This window comes from Triplophysa dalaica, chromosome 3 (genome assembly GCF_015846415.1).
Source record: "Triplophysa dalaica isolate WHDGS20190420 chromosome 3, ASM1584641v1, whole genome shotgun sequence".
NCBI classification, from domain to species: domain Eukaryota; kingdom Metazoa; phylum Chordata; class Actinopteri; order Cypriniformes; family Nemacheilidae; genus Triplophysa; species Triplophysa dalaica.
The window spans coordinates 17,760,942-17,787,334 of NC_079544.1; the positions used below are offsets into that span (position 1 = coordinate 17,760,942).

General features: G+C 40.2%; 1 protein-coding gene across 8 annotated transcripts in view; it reads right to left on the reverse strand.

Annotated features, from left to right (window-relative positions):
* The window catches only part of epha4a (eph receptor A4a), a 43,676-nt gene extending 27,121 nt beyond the window's left edge, over nucleotides 1-16,555 (reverse strand). For 2 of the 8 annotated variants that reach the window (XM_056741789.1, XM_056741781.1), the window contains exons 1-3: nucleotides 7,630-7,787; nucleotides 6,433-6,500; nucleotides 3,877-4,540 (exon numbers count right to left, since the gene is read on the reverse strand). In XM_056741789.1, coding sequence (XP_056597767.1) covers nucleotides 3,877-4,540; nucleotides 6,433-6,500; nucleotides 7,630-7,729 — 832 coding nt within the window. In that variant the 5' untranslated portion in view covers nucleotides 7,730-7,787. Of the gene's footprint in view, nucleotides 1-3,876; nucleotides 4,541-6,432; nucleotides 6,501-7,629; nucleotides 7,788-9,060; nucleotides 11,469-13,575; nucleotides 16,334-16,430 lie in introns of those variants that run through there. The other 6 variants (XM_056741821.1, XM_056741804.1, XM_056741813.1 and 3 more) reach the window with 6 other exon arrangements.
* Nucleotides 16,556-26,393: the final 9,838 nt, after the last annotated feature.

A 26,393-nucleotide genomic window follows, 5' to 3' on the forward strand; every position in this document is an offset into this window, starting at 1 on the left:
GTTTTGCACCCACGGCCTCCATCACAACATGACAAGTGAAGGGCTGCGAGCTGGCAGGGGAGCTTCCGTTTGGGAGCACAGGATGATGACGGACAGCGAGAGGTCAAGGAGAACAACACACACATGAGCAAGCAATCGCGCACATACTGACAAACAGGGCCGAAGACGCACAGCGGCAAAGATCTCTGCATGCTTTGTTGAAATGTGCACATCGGGACCGGAAAGATCTAGATTTAATCACCCGAATCGTATTATCCAAATGATTTCAAACATATACAGCATGTTATTATGATCACAGGATGCAGAAGAGGACCCAATGAAAGGACGAGCCGCCCATTGTCTCGGAGAGACAAGTTTGCTGGCTTTGCATTTCACGGACACACAAAATATGCAAATGACGGATTTGTTTGATATCAAAGGGCACCTCTCTCCTGCTCTCTCTCTCTCCCTGTTTTTCTCTTTCCCGGGACAGCTGACAGTCCATTCAGTGGACGATGCAGGAGCTAGGGTAGAACTGAGGAGAATTGTGACAGAAATCAACATATGCGCTTGCCATCAAAAGCGAAAAAGGAAGCGATGAATATTCATAGGTAAGAACGTTTTGGCAGGCGGTGGCTATTGTTTGGCGAAGAAAAGCACAAAAACGGCTCACAGCTGAGGATGATGATTCTCATACACCTGCCTGTGATTATGACGCGGGAAATTTACTAATTACACGCACGTACACAGGTGCTGAGGTGCAAAGTTTGCATTAAAGAATAATTGTGTACTTAAACAACAACAAAACGTGAGCAGAACGAATCAATAAAACTTCTTAAGTACGGCAATTTGCCTAATGCGTGATACAAACAAAAATTTACTTTTGCTTGGTAAAGTCGATACAGGCGCCGTACTCTTGAGATCTCGGCTTGCATACATAAACAATGTTTTGTCAAGCATCGTTTTTCTTCCGGTTACGCAAGCTGTTGTCAGTTCTGATTCAAAGCTCAGTGTATCATATTAACACAATTCCCATCATGCTCTTGTTCTTCAACCCCTTTTCGAAACCTTTTTTCCTTTCTAATTACTTAAATGTAGCTCTGTTTCATCTTAGTGCCCTTTAAAAACAAATGTTATTTAGATAGTCCTATGGTGCCTTGATACAAAGAGTCTATGTAGGATGAATGCAGGGAGCCACACCAATAACTGATTAATGTTATTTTTAAAATATGATCCAAAATGGCTACATCACTCACATCAAATACTTGTTAAGAATGAAATGTATCTGTACCTGTGTTCACCCTAACCAAGATATTCATACACCATCGTATTTCAAAGGAGCTTAAAGGTATGTCAAATAATACCTAAAATGACCATCATTTTAGTGTTGTAGGTAGAATCTACGATATATTTCTCAAGTAATACCTCTGTACATTTTTGTCTCACGCTGGCTGGGTTTTTCCACATGCCGATGTGCTGTTTCACTACATACTGTTTACGGATTACAACGTCTATTTGAACACAGAGACTGTGCTGTTCTTTCTCTGCATCCTAGCAGCTCAGTGGGCATTTACACTTCTCCAGCTCGTCGGACGCCCACTAACAAGCGGATATTTCCTTTCTGTCCTCACCTCCTACTCGACACCGCAGATGAGCAGTGAGAAAACAACAAACGCTTACAAAGGAAAAAAGCCACAAAATCCCCAAAATCACATTTCTGTCTCATCCAGCCAAAAAGTCGGGTGTTTTGAGGCACTGTCTCACTTTCTGCTTTTGAACCTATCTGCCTAGGCTGCAGCTGTCAAATTTTGACGTCTTAATCAATCACGGCCATGACCCCCGTCTCTTGGGGAGGGGGAATAATAAAACCAAAGATCACCCTTGACCCTCGTCTAGTGTTCCTCTCTTTTCACCCCACCCTTGATTCCAACACCCTAACAATTGGGGATAGGGTCCATTGATGCCTCCTGGGGTACAGGGCTTGTATCCCTTAGGCTCAATGGGTTTTGTCACAAGGTTCTGTGGACGCCCCATTGAGGAAGTTCTCGCCCTTTCCTACGCCATCACATTGAAGGTGAACCTATGCATCGCTCCTTTGGCTTGGCCTCGACACACAGACTTATTAAACAGATAGTGACTTTCATCTCCATGCTGGGAGAGAGAGGCACCTTTTGAACCCTCTTGAATGAGGCAACAACTGTCAGTTGCCGGAGTGAAAACAGCATTTGATGGCTTAATCAGCCATAGATGACAAGGCCACGCTTGAGAAGAAAACAGATCAAAATGGTCTTCCCATATTCATGAAAGCAATTTTTAACCCTCAGCTCTACATACTTCACATAATGCGATTTGATGTTTGGTCACTTCACACTGTGTGCAATATCAAATATCAAGTGTTTGCAAACTTTCAATTTTTTAGCACAGCCGATCCTTTGTTCGGCACATAGGCGCCCTGGAATACTGAAACAATATCCTCAGCAATATCAGCTTTTGGGACTTTGTGGGGTTTTTAAATGATGCAGAGAGCTGGGAAATTAAATTTGTAAACTTTTGGTGATTGCGATTGCCAACACAGACGTGAGGTTTCAGAAATATTAAAAATGCGCTCTCTCAAATATCTGAGAGTAATGAAATCATTGTCGCAGGCCCTGAAGTGATTTAGGTAGAGCGTTGCACTAAATGTCTGCATGTAAATGGCATTCTTTGCTCAGAAAATTACAGCCTCTTTCTTTATTCTAACATTGCTGAATGAGAGCAGGGGGAGAAGTGGAGAATGCGAGTGAGGAAACTGGTCATTGCCAGCAGGCTCCCATAATAAAAGAGTGGCCAAGAAAAGCGTCCAGTTCTCTGAGAACGGCCTTTCCCAGCGTACCCCGACAACTACCCACACAAACCAATCTACTGAGGGAGACCGCCCGCGGCGAACAGCGATTGCCCCCCTCAGCCCACAGCAGCCCTAAATTACAGCCCGTATTTGTCATGCAATTAGCCCGCTGAGATAGCGCTCATAAATAAAAGCCCGTAGACTGGCCAGTTGGCTGTTTATCACCCTGCAACGACCCTCTCCTAGACCAGACACTCATACAAAAAGAAAGAAGGGGCGTGTTCGAACTGTCTATATGTCCTATGGCTCTTCCTTTTTTGCCTGCACTGACCTCAGCATTACCCCAAACACTAGATCACCGCTTTACTGCCGTATGGCCTGACGACGGATGCTGCGAATCATAGCCAACGCACCGATAGAGAAACGGCCCTCTGGTGACAGAGACAACCTATCTGATACTCTCCTTTTCTTCTTTTATCTCCCTTGCTCTTTCAGACATTTGTCAATCAGGTTTCCAGCCTTCAATGCGAGCTGAAAACCATCACACATGCCCTCGAGAGATAGCGCAGAGAACGAGAGAAAGACACAAAGCAAAGGGTGCGAGAGCCTTCGTCCGTGATCTAATTAAGTGGATTCCGCACATGAACCACTTGGCTGTTGCTCCAACAAAATAATTAGCGGTAACATTTTTCATGCAAAGATCCACAGGGAGGTGTTTTGATATCAAACAAGGCGATTCATAATCATAACCAGACCTCTCGAATAGCAACACTCGCTTAATTCGCAGTGATCTGCCGAGTGCCCAGCTGTCTACATCTGAGTCAACTCTCACATCCCTAAGGGGAAAAACTGCATCTGGACCAACTTCAGTTGTAATGATCTCACCGCTCTCTCACCTTGCAGGTTTAAATTATAGAATATATTACTGCTGGGCGATCTGGGCTTGTTTATTTTATTTTCCGTATGGGAGGTGTGTAAATCTCTAATCGCAACAGGCACATTTCAGCACACAAAGGCTGCAAGAAACCAAAGAGTAAAACCGAATTGAGCCAGCGGGTTATTCGAGCTCTTACCTTGGCAGGTTCCTCCATGTTCCTCGTAGCCAGGGTTACACAAACAGTTTCCTATAGGCACCAGCCATTCTCCATCTGCTCCGCAGTACATCTTGGGAACCTCTCGTTCCTCTGAATTGTCAACGCAGGAACCCCGCACCTCCACTAGGGATGAGGTGTCCGCCCCCGTGGTGGTGTCGGGAAACTGCGCCAGGTTGCGTACGGTGAGGGGACATTTCTTATAGAAGATCCTTACGGACACCAGGGCGATGCACGCCCCGACATCCTGGAATGCCAGGTAGAAGCCCTTCCGTGTCAAAATTCCTACATCTCTTACTTCCGTGTTCAGCTTCATGATGCGGTCTCCTATGTCCACCTGCGTGAAGCTCTCATCGGCAGCAATGGTGTCGATTTTGGAGAACTGGTTCTCCCGGATGTACCTCTCTTTGTCATTGTTAGACTCGTAGTAGTAAAGGTTAAAGGTCTCCTTGCAGGTTCCCATGACTCCAGGCAGGCTGTTGCAGTCACGCAGGGTGAACTTGATCTCGATGTAGAGGCGCTGGGCTCCACCACGAGGGATCCAGTCTGTTCGAAGCCAGTTGTTCTGGCTGGGTTCCATAACGTTGCATACCTGGTACGTCCTGATTGGCGTATTCTTCTCATCCATGATGCTCACCTCTTCCCACTGAGAGAGAGACAGAGAGAAAGACAGAGTGGTAAGTAAGCCTATAGAGATTCTGCCGGAGAGGCTTTTTTGTCTCGGCAGGTGCACACAATTCAAGGCCCAGGGCTGGAGATATTCGACACAAACAAACAGCTGCAAAGACGCAATGATTTAATTGATTACGGTATGATAATGAGAATTTAATCACACATCTGCCAAATTCTGTTCACTTAGTATTCGCATGTGGTGCACCAAAGCTTTAGACAAGTAAACTTTTAAACACTTAACCTTCACAGCGCATAATAAACTCTATTGTTTGAAAACTTGAAGTATTATTTAATATACAAGATAAATACATAAGATTGTTAGCAAAACCAGAGTGGTATGATTTTAAAAGCAATGTTAAACAGCCATAATACAAATAAATGCTTCGAAGAATGCATCCCAGACGAGGGCCATTTCGGAACATTAATATTTAGACTAACTTTTAAGCCAGCTAAAACAGATGTTTTATGGAGGTAGGTGTTGACTTGATGGATTGCTGCAAATGGTGTAAGATGTTAGTCTGCGTTTAACACTCCACTCTTGAATACGACCACAGCAATCGTGCACACGTTCTAAACAAATGCACTGCCTAGAAACATTTACAACATTATCTTCACGGTCACCATCAATCCTCTATTAGGCTATTGTAATAACACGGGCCTAAGAGTTACATACTTCCTGCTGGTGAGAGTTTAAAATGAGATGTATGCGACGAAGAAAAGTTTTGAAAAGGCCTGTCAGGATCAATGACGCCTTCTTTTCTTCTTGCTTTTTACTCTTTGTAAGTCGTAAGTGTAGAAATCCCAGCTGTCATGCAGATAAAGCTGTACATTTGGCCTGATTGCGTGAGGGGGGGCTCAGTCGGGACCCTGTCAATCAACCGTGTTGATGAGATAAAGCCGCAAAGGGTTGCTTGGTTGTGCGAGGTTACATTTCCTCAAATGCCAAGTTCACTATTAAACCCGAAACCAAGCAAACTGGGCTGAGAGAGAGAGAGAGAGAGAGAGAGAGAGAGGAAGCCTAATTGTACCTAATTTAACAAAACGCTGATCAAATAAAACCCATAAATTACTTCACACAGTGCTCAATAGATCGATTTAGATGATTTTTTTACAAGCACAGTTTTTAATAAATGCATGCACTAACCCTAACCCCTTTAGACACTTTTAAAGGAAAAAATACCCTTTAACAACAATAATACTTATGTAGTTTACTAATGTAAAATATTAACAAAAAGGCAATACAAACGTAATTTTATTTAATATTAAATTAAATATTAATTGTTGGCCTTTCCTAATAAACGATGCGCGAATTAAATATACAATTCGCGGTCCTTCATTTTAGATCGCATACATAATAATTCTATCTGCACTCATTTTTAGATTGCAACCCATAAATGACATAAATAAATGAATATTATTTAATGCATATAATTTAGAAATGAATTATCCTGAGTACAAGCACTTAAACTCCAGTCGTTTCTCAGTCTGTAGCCTATAAAGCATCAAATTATACAGAACGAAGCCATTTCAGCTGTCGGGGTTTATAATTATGGATTGTGTATATCTCATTAGTCTCCGTGTGCTAATGCAAAAACTACTGATTGCATACCGTGTCGCCTCTTAAGCTGTTTTCCATCACTTTTCGGTGAGGTTTTAAAACGACTTGAGGCCCTCTCTCCACCTTTTACACTGCAGTCCCCGTTGTGGTCAAAAAGGCTCACTTTCCTTGTCTGTTTTTTCAACGGTGTGAATATGGTTCCCAAGACTATGTTTAAAGCAATAACCTCATAATGAGACGTAGGCGATTGTTTTCCACGCAAATAAACATTTAAAAGCAACATTATCTTTCGCCTTCTCTGAACTTACCCCTCCTTCCGTCGGACTCGCAACCCACTTCAGTTCGCCTTGCACGGTCCTCGAGTCCAGCAGCGTCACTGCGGAAAGACAACATGGCATCAATCACTGATGATGGGTGATCAGCGTCCAGCATCCATCATACATCAAACTAACTTTTAAGTCACAAGTTGTTTCAATGGCTACACAATTGTTCACAACTAACGGCTTACATTCGATGCCCCCGGACATCTAGGCCTGATATTAATTCACAATAATATAATTAGCAAAACTATATAAATGCCCTGTTAATACTTCAATAATTTACACTTACATTTGGAATAAATACATTTTTTTCATACGCGTTTCTTGACCACGTATTAGCACAGAATCGACTATTGACTAAGCATAATAAATGCATTAGAAATTTAAAAATAGTCAGTTCGCATCATATATCAATGTAAGTTAGTAATTTTATTTTTGCAACACAGTATGTATTTTGTCTATTTTAAGCGTTTAAGATTTGCCCGCAGTTTCATTAGACACACTTCATTATTTGAATGCGGCCCTGAAAAGCGCTTTTAAGTCAATAGTGCTTTCTCTTTTTGATATTGTCCTCTAAAAACGGACCAAATAGTAACCTTAAAAAACAAAAGCATGCATTCCGTCTGTTGTGATAGTTTCATGAGTTGGGAGACTATTAGTCCAATAAGACCGCAATGCTTTTGCGCGTCTTTGTCGATTATGATGAGCGAATTTCTTACATTGCGTTTAAAAACGACAACTTAAAAAGACTATAAATAGCCTAAATAAAGCAAAAATTTCCTTCAGTTCTTTGATGTCAACAACGCGTAACTTATAATTTCCATTGTGGCTATCCGTACACATTTCATGACGCTGATGTCTGTTAATTCCAATAAAATTTGTAATGTGTTCAAACAGTGTGAGTGTTCAAGTCCTATAGAGTCCGTGTTGAACTTCGTTTGATGAAAACAACGGCGCAATCTTGGAATCGGTACTGCGGATTTGGGAACGAGAACAACAGACACTTGGAGATGCCCAACGAGATTTAGTGTAAAATGTTATAATTCCTTTACGTTGACTTAGTAAAGTCCCAGGGAAAAACAGATGGCAATAAGAAATAGAGCATGGGGCACTCTACACCGTCCCAAGTCGTAACCTCAAAAGACAAGAACTTGAATAAATTGCGCTCCTTCGGTAAATCCTTACCTTCGTTAGGAGGGTAGACCCGTGCGGTTATTGCGAAAGTCGGTATCCAAATTATTAGCGCAAAAGTCGCCGTGAACACAAGCGCAGCCATTGGTGTCATTTCGGTGTGCGTCTCCTTCGCTCCGCGCACGGACCGAAGTTGCGTCTATCCCAGTGGAATAAGCGTTTGAGAGTGTGATGCGCAGAGCGCTCTGATCACCGCCGAGGGGCGGATCTTGCCTGCCTGACGCGATGTCACAGCGAGACGCCAAAAGTCAACAGTCTCTCTATTCGGGTAAATAGCTAGCCCATTTTTCATCAGCTAGCCTATCTGAAGAATTCTATATGCCTAGAAAGTATTTTTCCAAGACTTAAAAAAAAATAGAGAGAGAGAGAGAGACAAACCATTAAAGATTGCATGCGCAATGTGGGAAAGAGAGAATGAGAGAGTTTTAAATGCAGAGCCTATATAACATATAGAGCAGGGTTTGTAATATATGGGAAATACCCTGGTCATAATAATTATTGCTGCGTACGTCATACAAATGGCTGTATTGGGCATGCAAGTAAAAGTTAAAATGTACAACACCAATAGTATGAAGAACAAGTGCGCCGCCTAGAGTTTACACTTTATTCAACTCCAATTCAACTTCACAATCGTGGAAGTATTTTTATCTGTAATTCGGCCATGTCGTGTATGAAGTCGATGCTAAGTAATCATTTATTCAGGAGAAAATGTTTTAATAATTGATAATAATAAATCATAAAAAATGCATCAAAATGTATTCACATCACGTTTAGTTTCCAGACTTGTGTAAAAAGCATCTGCTTAAGTTTTGCGATTTCATGCTGCATAAAGAAGTTTCTGATGTCAGTTCGTGAACCTTTATGCCTTTTTACAATATACGCCTACGCTTCACGACCTTCCATGCCCCTGTCAATCAACCGTATGCATGACGCCCACAACCAGATCTGCGCACCGAACGCGCCTCTCCATCCTTGAAAACCATCAATAGCCGCAAATGCACGCAGATCGCAATGGCTTACTGCATGTGGCCCACCTGATGAGCCAATTCACATCCTGTAACGGGTGGTGGGGCTGACAGTGTGCTGACAACTTTGACAACAACGTGTTTGCATATGGATGGTTTGCAAGGGAGAGTAACTCTCTGAGTTATTTGGTGCCGCCCTTGAGGCTGACGGAGCTGAAAGAGCCAAGTCAATGTTTATACTTTCAACATTAACAAGGGTAGTACTTCATTGTTGTGTCACTAGAAGATAAATGCTCATGTCTGGGATACGCAGAGATATCAGAGCGCACTGTTTTTGTTCCGAAACTTAAATAAATAATCTGTTATCTCTATATAAAACAGACATGTATGTTTAAGTTAACATAAGCTACATTGTATATGTAGTGTGAACTTTTTACTGCTAGATAACCAGGACACCCACCTGCCAGTTCTTCAGTTCTCCTATAATATAAATGTGTCCGTGTCCGTGTCCTCATGTGTTTAGTGTAGCGCAGTGTTGAGCACTTCTGAAATGAAAAGGACAATGGATATAAATTTTACATGTTTAGTTAACTAAGACACACACTTTTAGCTGAAGTGACCATGAAAAGTAGAAAAAGACTGCACATTACATTTATTATAAATGAGGAAACGCTGCATTGTTTTAATCTTTTTAATGACTGATGTGATGATCTCAGTATAGCTTACATGTAAAGTTTTGCTGCTTTCCCACCACTCAAAGTCAGTTTGTTAGGCTGTAGTATAATTTTCCCCTCGCCTTAGTTGAATATCGGGCCACAGTCTGCTCAGACTTTAACATTCAAGTTTCGTCCGACCATGGCTAGCACTTCCTGTTTATGTATAGGCCAGAAGAGCTACGTTTTTGTTCTTTTCCATATGCGTTTGGGGCCTCTCGAATGTAATAGCATTAGACTGAGGAGCAGGTGACATTCAAGACTTCGTCTCTAGGGCCACAATCGAGACGCTTTGTGGTCATGCGGTTGCTCCGGCGAAACGATTTCGCCCAACATAATGAATTCGGGCGGAGCATCTGGCGTTGCCCAACATCGATTGTCACTCAGTTTGACGAAGAGAATGGCGTTTTATTTTCTCGATGTGCACGAAAGACTGCGCAATCATAAAGGCCCAATTAGCAGGCGAGGAGGCGCCCCGCTTTTAGCGTTACCGACCAATCGCTTCTGCTCATCGACGAAGGCCTATTGATCGCGTTATAGCTAGTGGGCGGAGAATCGCCACAGGCGGCGTTAAAAGACGGGTGTGTTGTTCGAGGCCGTTGTGTTTGGTCATTTGTGTCACTTTTTTTTGATTGATTACCGTCAGATAATTTTCCATTCTCTTCCTGGATTCCCTGAACGGCGCCCCCACATTTTGTTTTGTTCTCCGAGCCCCAGATGGCATCTGCCCACACATCTGTATTGTGCGATGCTAACACAGGCCTCCACACAGAGTGCATCCTGCACCCCCAAGGGACACTGCGGTCAGTAATTGGCAACTTCGAATGGGACGCCATCTACTCTCCCCTTCTTTGATACGGCCTCTTGGAATCTTCCAGACAATGTATACACATATCAGACGACACTCTGCGCTAATGTGCACATCTTGTACATATGCAAACACCTAATGAGTGACGGATTGTTAAAATGTAGTTGAGGATGTATAAAATACGAATGCAGGCGGGCCAAATTAAAAGGACGGGCTCAGCAGTCTGGTGAAGTGCGTGGGTGTTTGTGATAAAGGAACAAAGAAACTGAAGAAGAGAGATTTTGGCAGTTTTTCTCCAAGCGGCTACAAATCTTCACACGAGCCATAAAATACAACATGGGCATTTATTTCACTCTCAGCTCACACGATTGAGATGTGACCTAGTGTAATAAAATAAGAGATTGATTGGTTTTCAATCTTTAATAAAGATGTATGGTTACTAGATGTTTCTATAGCAATTCAAAGGAACCAAATCAAGAGAGAAGATTCTTTGTTTGAACCACCCATCTTTCTACCCAAAAGACCTCGGTGATCATTTCACATAGAACGTTCTTCCTCTCTCTAATAAAAATGAGGAATGAATCACATTTCCTATTCTCTCCCTCTACGCACAATTCTCCCAAAACCTTTTTGTTCGAGATAGAGTCCCGTTCCCTTCCCTCGAGTGTGTGAATGGATTCCAGACTGCAAATCAAACACAAAGCTATCAGCCTTCTCTACCATCTCAACCGCTCTTTTCCCTCTCAGAAAAGAAATCAATGGATAGCGTAAGAGCTCCTAATCACCTGCAGTCCCTCATGTTTTCCCAACTACGCCATCAGATACCCAACAATCAATGTATCTTACACTCGACTTGAGTTTGGGCTGTTTTTATGTAAATTGACACAAAGTCCCAAAGTACTGCTGAACAGGGCATCTGTTGTGAAGACTCCGTCCCACATGTCCACCAATTTTCATTGGCTTTATAGGACTGGAGGGCTTTCGAACCCCACGGACGTTAACAAGCTCCCACAAAATCAACGATCCCAAAGTGTGATGGCTTTTTAAAAGAGGGAAACTACCAGTTCTTTATTTCTCCAGACCTCCACTGGCAAACATCCCACAATGGTGTGGACGGTGAGCCACAGGGTTTCAAGGTTTGCTGTAGTGTGGCTGCTATTTACTAATTCTTTACTTCTTAAGAGATTTAAATAACAGCCTAGTGCCAGCCACAACCCCTCAGCAGTAAAGCAGGCTTCGGATGTGGCACAATGGCTGCAGATCTAGCTGTAAGAGCGCAGCACCTCAAAAGTAAGCAGTTGAATGGTGAAGGCATTACAGTCCCATCACACCGGGCAGCTCTCACGTCTGGAAAGAGAAAAAACAGCATTAATGTGAAATGAAAGGGAAAGAGAGCGTCAACCGTGACTGCAAAACACATTACAATATTCTGATATTCTAGAAAGCTCCATAACCTCTTTCTCTGTGACTTATGTATACCACTGCTCAAACAGCGGGACATGAGATTTGTCATGGAATACTGTACTCTGTCATATAACCAAGCGAGCTGCCATAACTGTTTAGCGTTAACCCAAACCAAAAACGAATTCAAAACTGTGCCTCGCATCTCTTTGTTTAAATGTCCTGTGCCATTTGTCCGAGAGTCAACGTCCGATGGCACTGAGAGGTAAGAGTTTGACGTAGAAACCCGGCAGCAGGTGCTGGAAAACGGTGAGCTATATTATTGTCTCAAAAGGGTTGCCGTGCCAATGGCACAATGCGTGAGGTCACATTCAGACGAGCGCATTCGGTTACACGCACTCAAAGGCATAAACATACGCAGACTTATGCACACACAGACAAGCAAACACAGACATATGGAAATGAACAGACATTCGCATGCCAAATAGCAAACTGACACGCACGTGTGTAGCACACACACATGCAGAGCGGTGCGGAAAGCAGCCAGGTAGCGGGTTTCACCAGCGCCAGGACCCTAATAAATCATCGGATGTGGGGCTTGAGTTCTTGAGACAGCAGCTGACTGGATCTTGGAGCGTGGGCTACCTAGTTAGATATGTAAATATCGCATAACGGCGTACAGAATTCCGTTCACAATGCCCTATACCATCTGTTCATCTTGGCATATAGATTTTTTAAGCAGAGCTTGGAACAAGGAAAAGTCTCTCCTTTCCAAGTCAATTCGCCAGATATTGCAATAGCTACACTGTGAAAACCATTCATATACTGTATCATTTTACGTTACATGGTTTCTTACGTCCTCTTGAACATCCTGCTTAAGCTTTGCTTTGCTTAAAGTACAGCTTCAATTTTAGCATCGATTTCGGTGTTCTTAGATAAGTAGGGAGGGAGAAAGACATAGATGGAGAGATTTTTAAATCGCGCTTACAGTTTTCCCATGGTCGACTAGCTATGGAGGTGACTTCCCTGGGCCGGGTCTGCTGAGATGAATGAGAAATCCATGATCTGTCTGAGTGATTTCATTAAGAAAGCGAGAGACGGGGCGGCAGTGTTAATTACTGACAGTGCGGCGGTGCTAAGCTGCCACAGATACGTGTGATCAGAGCAGTTTTTAATTACTGCTGTAGCAAAGTGAGCCACGTTTACAGTAATAACATGATTGTGATATGAATATTGCAGCGTGAATGGCTCACACTTGGTAATATTTTACGCACTGACTGCAGTAATTAGTACGGTAATCATGCTGGCATGCTTGCTGATAAACAAACAAATTATTTTGGTATTACTGTGACCTTCAGAGGAGCATGTTATATGCTTTTCCTTGGTTGAATCGAGAGCAAATTAGTTAATTTTGATCAGAGAAAAAGAGAGAGCAGGACAAAGGTTTTCAGAGATTCAGAACAACAATTTTGGATCCTTGATAAGACTTGAAATAAAATGAAATATCCCAAAACATTCAAATAAAATAATATTTTTTTAATTAGAAATACCAAAATAAAATGTAAATGTCAATGCACATATTTTTTTTAATGGAACACATTTCATATATATTACAATAGCTATTTTAGTGTTAACATAATATATCCTTTATTACAATTCATTTTTTTATGTTAACATATATATTTTGTTTAAATTGTTATGGAAATTTTAGTGTAACTTTTTAGTATAAAATAAAAGTAAATGAATCAGTTATTGAGCAAAGACACCGAAAGCTTATTATAATGATTTAAAATTTGAGGCATCAGGTATAATTTCACAATGTTTAATGGCAAAAACTGAATTCAGCCTAATTTAACTAGTTAAGAAAGTGTCCATTATTAAGAAAATTTACAAAAATATAAATTATTAATAAGTTAATACAAAATCAAGAAATTATTTTATGAACGGTTAAAACTACAGTATTAAAAAAAATATTAAAAACATACCCATATGTGATTGTGTTTATTTTTTAGTTCAAAGCACATTGTTGTGTGCATAACTGGTGAAAATAGACCTGTTGGTGGTCTTGGTTTCGTCCAACTGTCAGCGGCCTGCCCCGCCGCACCGCGAGGTCACCCGCTGACCCCTCTGGCTCCACCACTAGCTCGGTTCCCAGGATGCCCGCCGATCCCCTTTCAGCGCCTGACCTGGCAAGGTGAAGGACCAAGTTTCAGGCCTCCGAGAGTTAAGATAAGACCCGCCTCTAAAAATACCTCTCAACAGCTCGGCAGAGCCCTAATGCCCCATGTGTCTCCAGCAATCAGATTTTATCCAAACTACACTGTCCGAACCTGTGATATAATTTTTTATCATGAATTATTTTTCAGTTTTCAATATATGCTGAAATGATGCACAAAGCAAGAAAGAAAATATCTATTGTATTGTACACTGTAGACAGCAGTCAAGTGTTATTTTGGACCATTTGCTGTGGGAGGGGCTGCACAAAAAAAATAAACAAATCGAATAAATAGAAATACTAGTTTGTGTTTTTCCCTGGTCAAAACGAAGTATAAGGCTCACTGGAGACCTAAGCTGTTCCATCACAAGTTTTTGAATATTATTTATGTTTATAGTGACTCGGCATAGCTACACTGCCAACAATAAACAACACCAACCACAATTAGAAAAAAAATCCTCTAAACAGACAACTCAGCAATGACAGCACTGAAAGATGATTATATATTATAAGCATCACAAGTTCAAGAGGAAACTTATTTTGATTTACAGCATCTCAAAGTCCAAAGCCTGACAGACGTCTTTTGCATCTTCTTTGTTCTCCACCACAGCAATTTACTGAAGGAATGCAATGCCTTCTGCTTGGACTTGAAATTCTACTGTTTCTCATGCCCTCCTTCCCTTAGGCTCTCCTAAAGTTCGCTTTCCATTTAATTGCAATGGTGTCTATCCTCCTCAGTGTGCCTCTCTGAAACTTGACTCTTTCTACAGTCCATTTGTTTCCCTCCACCTTTCCTTACCGCTACTCCGCTCCAATTAGCTCCCATTTGCCAGAATCCATTAAAATTCTTTAGACCAATTTTGGGTGAACAGTCCACAGTGAAAGACTTTCTTTGCCCGCAAAAGGTCCTCGAACACTGTGCTCAGGAGTCAAAGGCTTGGCTGCAATTTCGTTGGTTACAGCTAACATTTCTGATTCAAACTAAACTTTAAACAGTAAAAGAGCTGAACAGTGTAACAAATTTTGGCACGCTAAAACCATGGTACAGTAGACTAAAATATAATGGTAATAGCATGGTATGCTCTACTGTCCCTTGGAGTGGCACCTAAATCCCTCTGAAAAAAATTAGGCATGGTTTTATTATAGTAAAGGTGAAATAACCATGTTTTTGTGCTGAATTGTTTACCATTTGTAAAACCATAGTTTCACGACAGTTACCATGGTAAAACTATAGTTTCTGACTGTAGGAAAATATGTTTATTTGTGGTTCCCATTCGAATCCCGTTTTTCGTTGGTAGAATCATAGGCCCTTTTCGCAATATGCGTTCTTCAGCAGTCTTGTGTCCTCAGGTTCTCGCTCTGTGACATCATTAACTGTCAAAGTCCTGCCCCGATACGCAAGAACACAGAACGCATGTAAGTACCCGGATGTGTTCTCGATACAAGGATGCATCATATGTAGGTCTTGTGACCTACGGTATCCGCTTTAAGTCCCAGAAGTCACTGCGGCGTGTCCATCCAAGTTCGTTCTTCCGAGGCTGCCTCGCAATACCGGTCTACTCAAGAACACAAATCCGTTCTTTGTGTTCTTGGAATTGAGAAACGGCTAACAATTATTTTCATAAGGGATTCTATGGAATGCAAATGGTAATAATAAAATGATGAAGCAGCTGGCCAATGAATGCAATGCTACCATTGCAATTAATAAATTTGAGGTATACAATTTTCACTACCACTGCTGTCTCTTACAACTGAGACAACAGAGACAACTGAGACAAGCATGCTGGTGAGTAAACACATGTGCACTGCAGAAATCTCATCTGGAACGCATTACATTATTTGTATAGCAGTGTCATATTTGTGTACAAACATGTGATAAATATTAAAAAGAGCAGATAGACATGCATTCTAAACCATTAATGTCAAAGAAAATCTTCATCAACATCCAACAGGCAACATTTTAGCAACTTGTTGCAGATGAGCAAACACTAAAATGACATCATCCAGCAGACTGAATAGATGTTTCTATACCGAACATGTGCAGATGAAAAGCAGACAAGCTGATCGCGGGCCGTGTTAAATGTGAGAAAAACAACTGCGCACCCTTAAGTAAATCAATCAAAGTTTGGTCAACAAGTGGTGTCTTTTCAGGGTCCTCGAGTGTGAATAAACCAGGTTGTGATGGCTTTTTATAACCCGTGTGTTAGAACGCTGAATGCTCTTTGGTACAACAGCGTGTTTGCCCTCTACGTCCTCTCTTGAAGTCAAAATATTTCACTTTCCCCCTCTTGTTACACATATCTCTTCCAAGTATACACACAAGCTGCACTTATCCCCACTGGCTAAAAGAATGTACTTTAATACTCATCTGTCTTCCGTGTTTGAATTGTGACGGTGATGAATGATATTTATTCTATTCTGGACCTTGAGGTAGCCACATTTAGCAGCCATTAATAATGTCGATGGCATGCCCCGGCCACAGAGGGGCTCGTAATCTGCGGATGGGTGTGGGTAAATGTGGTCTGGGGGTCAGCGTGTTTTCCAGCGCTTACTTCCAATCCGCACTCTGGTCTGATCTCCAGTTGCACGGAGGCTCCTACGGAATCAATGAGAAGGAAAAGGAGAAAGAAGGAGAGAGAGACAGATCACTGCAGGGTTGTTTTGTTCTAGTCAGTGTGTGTTTAAAGCCTTACCCGGCCCAGAAGGGGGGATAGAAAGAGGTTTCAGCTGCTCTCCCACTCTCTGTCCCGGCTCTTCCTGAAGGGAGGGGCGTCACAAAGCACGGCCTCGCCCCCTGCGGTTCTCTTCGGAGTACGTGGGAGTACCTGTAAGATACAAAGGCCGGCTCAGCACAGATTTTGTGGTTTCAGATCTACAGACCGATTTTCCACAGCAGTGTCATGACATCTGAGTAAATATCTCCATATGGAGGCCCAAACACAGCACTCACACACAAAGTGAACGCACACACAGCATACGCACTCATAAAGAAAGCACACTCGAAATTAAAAGCGCAGTGTACGCTGGTGCCACTAGAAGTCTTTGTGTGTTCAGCCAAAACATGCACAAACAAACAGGCCAGGTTTAAGTGCCACATTTCTAGTCAGCCCAAAGAACACTTCGATCTCAACTGAAGCTGGCAAGCGGTTGAGAAATCGGAATGTGGTCTTTGGGGAGCACACAAACCACAGCAGCACTGATCCAAAATAAACTCAAATGTGTTACACACACACACTAACACACAGACACAGCTGATGTCAACTAACTATTATTTGCACAAAATAGGGGCTTAATTTCGTTTACATGTAAGTTTATAAATGTAAATTATGTGTCATTTGTTATATTATGGTCTAACATTTGTACAGAAATGTTGAATGTGTAAATATGTTCAAGAAATGTCTAGTGTAAAGTATTTTAATTCTTTGTTACTTGTAAACATGTCATACTGCCATGTTTGACGGAACTGCACCCAAGTTTTTCACCTACTTTTGCACTTGTGTATATGGTTGGGTGACAATAAATGGATTTGATTTTGATTTGGAAATACATGATTTTTTTGTCACATCACAAAGCTTTTAACAAAAAATTACAAAGTGCTACTGTGGAAATTAATAGTGACTAGATATAGCAACTGAAATATACATGTTTCCTTACATAACAATGTTTACCTTAAAGATTAGATGCTGTCCTTCTGAAAACTTGCATGTCCATATTTCATGATTTTTTTGTTGCCATTATTAATTTAAGTCCCCCAATCTGTTTGTCACTTGGTGGTTTTGGGAATATCTAACACATAAAAAGAATTAAAAAGTGCCTGTGTCAACTTTGACAGAAGTATTTAATCATTAACAAAGAACAGTGATTTTTATATTTCCTGAAAAACTTGGATTTGGACATTTGAGGTTTCGGAAGGACAGCGAATATAAAACATATCAACTACTCGTTTTCCCTTTTTTATACAGGCATATATTCTTGCTTGGTTAAAGGGATAGTCCACCCAAAAATGAAAATTCTGTCATGAATTACTCATCCTAAAGTTGTTCCAAACCTGTATACATTTCTTTGTGTCTTTGTTTTGGATGAATGTTAGCAGCTGAGATTTCTGAGGCAACATTGACAGCCATTTATTGACTGCCAGTTCCTATCATTCTTCTAAATATCTTTCTTTGTGTTCAACAGAACAAAGAAAATCAAACAGGTTTGGAACTACTTGAGGTTAAGTAATTCATGACAGAATTTTCTTTTTTATACGTATTATTAATGTCTAAAAGCTCTTTATGTCCATTAACATATTACACAACAACACTCATTTTATACCCACACATTCTGAAACCAGGCGTAATGTTAAACACTTTTGTTCTGTCTACTGTACTGTGAATGTCATCAAGGATTCAATCTGGCCTTTTCCTCAGCCTGAGTGAAATTCTCATGTCTCTGAGCTTGTTCAAATACACGCACGCACACAACCAATTATGATATGTCTGCTTCTCATTGGCACGTTTCTCTTCAGACCATTAATCCACAGTAATCTCTCTTTTTTTTTATTAGGATGATTGTCATGCGCCCTTGAAAACAGGGTGGTCTTATAGCTCTGTCATCATTCATGACAATGGCTGTACATCTGTGCTGAGCAAACACGAATTACGACCGGATTACAGTCCCTATTCAAGCCCTGCGGTATCTCGCAGTAATCAGTAGCAGGCTACCGCATAGTCCAGTCATGTACCCTTCAGTGTATCTTTAGGGTTTGTGGTTTGGTGCTTGTTAATAGGATGACCATAGACAAACATTGCATGACAACTACACCAGTTCAATGTCATTTCCTGTCGGTGCATAAAAGGTGTTTACTGACCATCAACACAAGGGAGACAAATACAGTCAGGTAAATCTCACAAAACCTGCTGAGAACAGGATTGGGTCATATTTCACAAATCAATAAGACCATATAAATTAGATTTTGCCTAAAGAAAATGAAGTCTATTTAAAGTAATGACAATTTAGCAGGTTTTACCACATTTCTCATTTCCAGAATACAAGAAAATAAAGTTATTTAACAAATATATTACAAATAATAAATTGTAATTTTAATAATTTTACACACATATTTGTTAACATTAATAAACACTTGCATATCTTGGTAAAACAGGAAAAAGGTTATATCTTACCCCTGCTTGCACCTTCAATTCTTGGTTGTACGCTTTTTATAAATGTCTTCATTATTATACTGCTATTCACAACGGTAAGCCTATAATGATGATGGTTTACGTTAAGTCGGGTACATTTTTGAGAGAAATTTGACATCCCAAATAAAGATACACACTCTAAACAAAATGGTGCTATACAGCACAAAAATGGTTCTTGAGAGGTTCTTCAGCGGTTCTTTGAGATGACTATATGGCTATATACCACCGCTTCCGTATAAAGATCCTGTTAAGCCCCTGTATGGTTCTTCAGTGGTTCTATAGAGCACATCAGTCATTCCAAAGAACCGGGGAAGAAGCTCTGAAGAACCGATGAAGAAGCTCTGAAGAAATACTGAAGCACCAAGATATGGTTCTATATAGCACTTAAGGTGGTAACCCTATGATTACAAGCCAAGGACCACTTATCGATCACATTTTTTTACAATATTAGGTTTCAAACACACGTTGAGATATGGAGGCTAAAGTTATGAATTGCAGATTAAATTTTTAAGAAAACAATGTCAATGATGTTTATTCTTACTAGTCCCCCAAAACAGCCCCCATTTTATGCTAAATATAATGACTTACAGTTCTTTTGATTCTGGAGAAAAACCGGGACCCCTGGACATGTTTTTGTGACATTCATTCATCCACAGCTCAATGACTCTTATATACTGTAGCCTATAGAAATTCTTAGCCTGCTAACACACATCATTTATACAGGTCTCGCTGTCTCTCTGCTTCAGTACACACAAACACATGATAGAGTGACATCAAAGAATATACATTCTGTCATGGTCCTTTATACACAAACAAAACTTCTTTCCTGCACACATCAGTAACACATCCACACATACGTATACAGACAAACGGCGACCCACTCGCGGCCGCACATACACACAGATGTCAAGCTGCCGCCCACACTGTGTGAGCTAAAGGGGGTGGAAGTGACAGTTTGCTGTGGAATGCCTGCTGTGTGTCTTTCACTTAGCATGCATTTTTTGTTTCTCTGCCATGCACATACAATGACAAACACCCGTGGACTCTAACAGAGTGACAGGAGCCTCAGAAGATTCCAGCATGTATGCTGGAAATGAAAAAGTCACTGTAATGTGGTATACCCACCCTCTCTACGAATAAGCCCACATGGAATCTGAGCCCGCCGAACTCGGTGGACTTCACACGCCCGTCAGTCACCAAGTTGTACATTTCGTCCGACCCCTGTATTCATATAGGAAATATTTTGGATGATTTAATTACGCTGAAGCTAGCAGTAGGAGTATATTATATGTTAAACAGATTTCTCACCAAAAATATTAAGATTCATGCTGGGTCAGCTTTTTGCAATGTTTTCTGTGGGTTATTGTAAATTCAGCCATAAATTAAATCCAACATAAACTTATGGTGGTTTTACATGTATGCTGAGAGCGTCCAGTAATAAAACACGGAGACAGGCAGAGAAATACGTGAACGACCTCTTGGCAGTGTGGCTAATTTATGGATTTTATAATTGCCCATGAAGATAGAGGAGTGATGTAAAGATGAAGTACATTAACCTCTGTTGCACTCGTACGGAGGAGGATAATGTATAATCACATAGCTGCTTGGCCTCTCTAACCATCTCCAAAACTATTGCTTGTTTTTTTGGCTATTTGAACAAGATGTCTCCTTTACATAAAACATGTTCTTCCTCTGTCACTCCTCCCACAGAGAGAAATCAAAACACTCAATATGGCAGCTGTAAGAATTGAAAGTCCTTCCTTTTGCATCACATTTTTTATAAACATTCACAAAAATTAAGAATTGTCCATTTAAGGTTGGGTACTGCAATAACATGAACAAATTATTAATAGATGACTTTTAAAGATGTGTAAATAGGGTAAATTCAGGTCATTTGGGAAACATATTTACAATCAAGATGACTTCTCATAAAGTTACTTATGATAAGTAAATGTTTATAAACATTTACAATTGATTAATAGTTTCCTATTTAGATTGAGTACTGCAAAAACATGAACGAATAAATACTAAATTATTTACTAAAATGTCAAAATAGTAGAAGTCTACACAACAAACATCGAACAAATATATGAACAAATCCTTTACGGATTGTGATTATGAATTAATGAATAATATGTTAAATGAAAAGTTTGTGAAGAAATTAGAATTACAAAGCTAGTTTTTAACAACATTTGTGAATGTAAAAGTTTTTTCAGTATATATAAAGTATATAAAATAAACTTAATCATTGTATAATTTATGTTAAAGATTTTTCTAAAGTGCATGATATGAATTGAAAGTTTAATGACATATGTATTAACTAAGGATCTGTTAAGCATTATAGCACATATAAGAATACTGTTTCTTAATCATTTATAAATTACGTTTTAATCATTGTAAACCATGTGAAAATCATTTAAAGATTTTTAAATATGCATTATCATATGAATTGAAAGTTTTATGATATTTGTAAACATTTCAATTGACATGAAATAACGATTTTTTTAATCATTTGATAATGCTTCGTAAAACTCCATTAGTAAGCACATTATCTCATATTTCTAGATATGTGAACATAATTAACCAATGATTTGTTAAGCATCATATAATGTTTGTTAATGATTTATTAATGAAAGTTATTATAAAATGTTACTGTAGTAGAGTAGGCGGGGCGAGACCGTGGTTTGAGTCCGGTGAGTAATTGTGAATTAGCGCCAGCTGTGCGCACACCGGGCTCGAATCACGTAGGAGATTGGGAGCATATAAAAGGAACGAGCGACCGGACCGTCGAAGAGAGAGGACCGGGCCCGAACTTGTGTTATGTTTGTATTTATATTTATGTTCATGTTTTATTCGCAGGCGGTCGTCCGTGAGGGGCCGCCGGCTGTTATATGTAGTAAAATGACCACAGTAAAATTGGTCATGTGAGGTGGATGAGATACAAATATTGTATGGCAAGCAAATAAAGATTTAACATTTTAACATTTAAACCCTATATGTTTATTCATATTTAGCCACATTGAACTGCCCGGGACTACACCAATGACATGTGTGCACCTTTTCCCGGTTTCAAGACATTTCATTAAATTTATGCTTTTGGTAGACGTTTTTCATCAAAAGTGACATACATTGTATTATACATTCGTATCCGAGTATGTGCAATCCCTTGGATTGAACCCTTAACTTTGGCGTGGCTAGCGCCATGCTCTAACCACTGAGCAACTGGAAAGATACATGCTACTAAGCAGACACGTAATGTGCAATAATTGATCATTTAGTTTCATCAATTTTCTGCATGTCGCTCACTTACTGTAATTGCGTTTGGGGAGAGTTTCTTCTTTTACTACACAAGTATAATATGACTCTTAGGGGTCCACAGAATATGTCTGTGAAGTTTCAGCCTAAAATACACCGGAGATATTTTATTATACCATGCCCTAAATGCCCAGTTTTGCATGTGAGGAGAAATGTGCTGTTTTGTCTGAGTCCTTTTTGAGCCAACACATGAAAACACATGTTGGAACTAAAATGGTGGTAACTCATGAATTCTTTGGAATATAGATTTACGGTTGGTCTCGTATAAAAAAAGAAAAGTAGCTGATCATTGCAAAAAAAAACACACACACACAAAGAAGAAAAATTAAGGGTATGTTTTTAGGTTTATTGTAAAAAATAAATAAAAAAGTTTATAGTTTTCTTTGATAAAAAAATACAATAAAAAAATACGGGTGGCAAAAGGATAAGAAAAAATCTAAGCACTCTCAATCAATTACTCTCCCTACATAAATTATTTAAAAAAAACACCAAAGAAATTTGTATTCTAGAGTCTTAGACCATTCCAATGATATATAGTTCGTCATGATTCGATTAGAAATTACATGCACAATATTGACACAAACTTGTCCCTTATACGGAACGGGTGAGAGTTAACAGGCTATTTGCAAATGAGCTACTAGTCTCTGCCCCCTTTACAGGAGAAAACGCTGCCAGGTCCGTGAGCCTGTGCTTCCAACGACAAAACAAGAAAGAAGGGTCACATAAAGCAAATGAGAAACACTATGTCTCGTCTTTGAACACAAAACACACTATTTTCTAAAGGGAACTGACTCGTGAAACAATTGCGTCACGTTTTCTATATGCGAAAGTACACATGACAAGTGAAAGTAACGTTACACAGGACAAACCCGTCGCATGTTTACAGCCATACACACTGCTGTATAGGAGTGATTGGACAAACATGTCACAGTAACATCTCACATACTTTTACACAAGCTGACACAGGTCCCTGAGGGCGGTCACCTCGCACAGGGCGGAACTCCGGGGAGGTTGACAAATCTGTGACTTACCTACTTTTTGGTGCTGACCGCTGCAACGTCCTGTGGAGGTTGCGATCGGCAGCCCGGTCCATCCCAGACACCGTGTAGCTGAGAGTGCTGTGGAGGAAGAAAACCCAGGGAAAAACTCTCTCTTAGTGAGGAAGTGGGCGCCTGGCCCGGCCCTTTGAGTCAACCTCTTGCCGGACACATTTGAATGTTTTTTTAAAGGAATACTCCACCCATCTGTCATCATTTACTCACCCTCAAGTTGTTCCAAACCTGTATAAATGTCTCTGTTCTGATGAACACAAAAAAGATAAAACTGACATTTCTGAGACATCATTGACTACCATAGTAGGAAAAATTGTATTATCTTGAGTGATAGTTAACGGCGCGCCAGTGCGTGGGTCACTCATGTTACAGATGTTTCCTACTGCCGTGGAATAGCACAATCCAGTTCGTAATTGACAAGTTTACACACACACACACACAACGTGAGCGCATTACTACAAGTCGCTGTTTGCTGTGACGGATTTCTTGAGCCTGAGGCCTAACGATTTAATATATAAAACGTTTAAAACGAAACTAAACGCGGAGGAGTTCAGGAAACATCATTTATCTGTTGATTACTTGAGACAGGCCTGGATCATTTCAAATCCGATCCAAAAACCTTCTCTGTAGAGTCTGCTTCTTTTTAAATAAGCAGAACCAAATCTGCGGATATCAAGTAACTTATATATCAGTCTCAGTAATACAGTGATTTTTGGTAAAATAATTGAATTATGGGATTGCCCGCTGATATAGGGTGTGCTGCTAATTTTTTTGCTTGTTTTTTTGAGTTCAACAGAACAAAGAAATTGTGCAGGTTTTGGAACAAATTTTCATTTTTGGGTGGAATATTCCTTTAAAATCGGCATCGGCCATTAAAAACCACAACATTAGACAAGCTCAAATACAAACATCTACTGTTATGCTCTTACACACACCCTCCCAAATATCCACACAGACACACAAGATACCACACAATTTAATCCGTGCATTAAATTCTCATATAGCAATGTAATTATTAATCGCTTGGAATTCTAATGAAGTATATGCAATGAGTCATTGAGAAGGGCAATGGGCCACCAACACACACACTTTGCGTGTGGCTGCTACTGTAGTTTTACTTACGCAAACACGTTAGAGCTCTGTGCAGCATGCTAACATTTGCTCAACGCTGTCCTCTGTGCAACACAAAACAAACACTCACCGCTGGCCCAGAGAAGCACGGGCCAGAGTGGCACCATAAATCAATGTGCCAGTCCCAACACACACAGACACAGAATCTTCAGGCAGAATGCATCTTGACAAGAGTCTCCGCGGTGTGGGTGCTTTGTGTTTTGGTGTTGGGAGTATAAGAAACATAGATAACAGATGGATTTATGACAGGGTTTAGGCAGGGATTAGGGCACCTCAGACCTAGATGATTGCACAGCTTATCATGTCACCTTTAGCTTTATCACAGACATGCGCTTCTGAAAAGACAGCCGGAGAGGAAAGGGGGAGAGGGACAAAAAGAGAGAGAAATAAGGGGGAGAGAGACAAAAAGAGAAAGACTATCCCTGCTGAAAAAACAGCTTAGACCAGCATGAATGTTCATGCATGAAAGTCTTCCACTTTTCCATAAAATCTCACACGCTAGCCCGTCAAATACGTAAGCCTCCAGGCGAAAACAGCACTGTTTCCCAAACAAGGACCATCAATCCAATGCCAGTCAAACTGATCAACATAGTGTGGGGGGGGCATAGTGTCCCCAATACAAAGACACACACCACTGCCACTTTATTTTTAATCAGAGTATTAAAGTAATTAAGTAATTAAGTAATTAAGTTTAAAACAAAGGAAAAAGAGCAAGTGAGAGAGATTCTGTGTGATCTTGTTTCAGTTGTACTTCTGCCACTACTACTTCAGTTCTACTAGCGCACACACACACACACACACAGTGTGCATCTCTCTATTCATTGCAAATGCAGGTCTCTTACGTCTCTGAAAGCTAAACTTTTACACTGACACTTTAATAGAGTTAAAACTGCGCTGACTCTGGCGCGGGGCCCTTCTTACAGGAACTGGGGCCTTAAATAATCATTCATTGTTTTTAGTGTCCTTTACATCCTTCATAGCTGTCATCCAGCAGACTTTATTGGACGGAATTTATCACAAACTACAAAAAATCATCTCTGGAATGAGAAATATTTGATTACTTTAAAGTTGGTACATTGCCCACGTTTAAGAAAGGAGGCGGATTTGGTGGTGTCATGACGACGTAATGCCAGCTTTGATATTCTATCTCAGATTTATGGATCTGCGTTCAGTCTGTCTATTCTCAGTAACAAATCTCCTACTTAAGCTTTTGGCCAAAGCCTTTGAGGTGATTTTAATGTTAAAAGCATTTTTGATGACAAAGCTGAACAAATGCCACCAGGAAATGATTAAAACAGTTTTATTCAGTCTGGTGGTACTTTAAAGTGAATACTGATGGATTTACTTGGCCTAGCAACCCTTGAATTATTTGTAGTCATAAAGAAAAAGAAACTTCATGTCTCTGGCGCCCCCTGCAGGCAAATATTATAGGGTTCGCTTTAGGATACAGAAATCAACCCCAATTTTTTTTACCACAACAATAGGACAAACACACTGTCCTAAAGTCAACCTGCAACAAAATGCAAACATATATAAATGCACGACGACACAAAATTATACATGAATCAAAACATACATGAATTTCCACGCACAAACGTCCCGTTTTATATCATTCAAAAATGCTCTGAGTATATTATCCAACTGACAAATTAACGTATATCAAAAATGACTCACAAACAAAATACAGAAAATATTGAGCAATTGTTGTCAACTTCAAGTTTAAATAAAGTTTAAAACAGTAATCTCAAAACATCCCACATTGAATAAGAAACTACAGCCAATCTACAGCGCAATACAATAAAACTACTCACCCTCAGGTGTTCAAATCTGGATGTTCAAGAATCAAATCCTTCTCGGTTAATATGGAAGGCGCTTTCTTCACTCGTGACATTTCGTTTTAAAGTTTCTACCGTACATAGGACTTTAAACATTTTAATTATAATTAAAACAAACAAATAAACGTCAGTTTACAGAT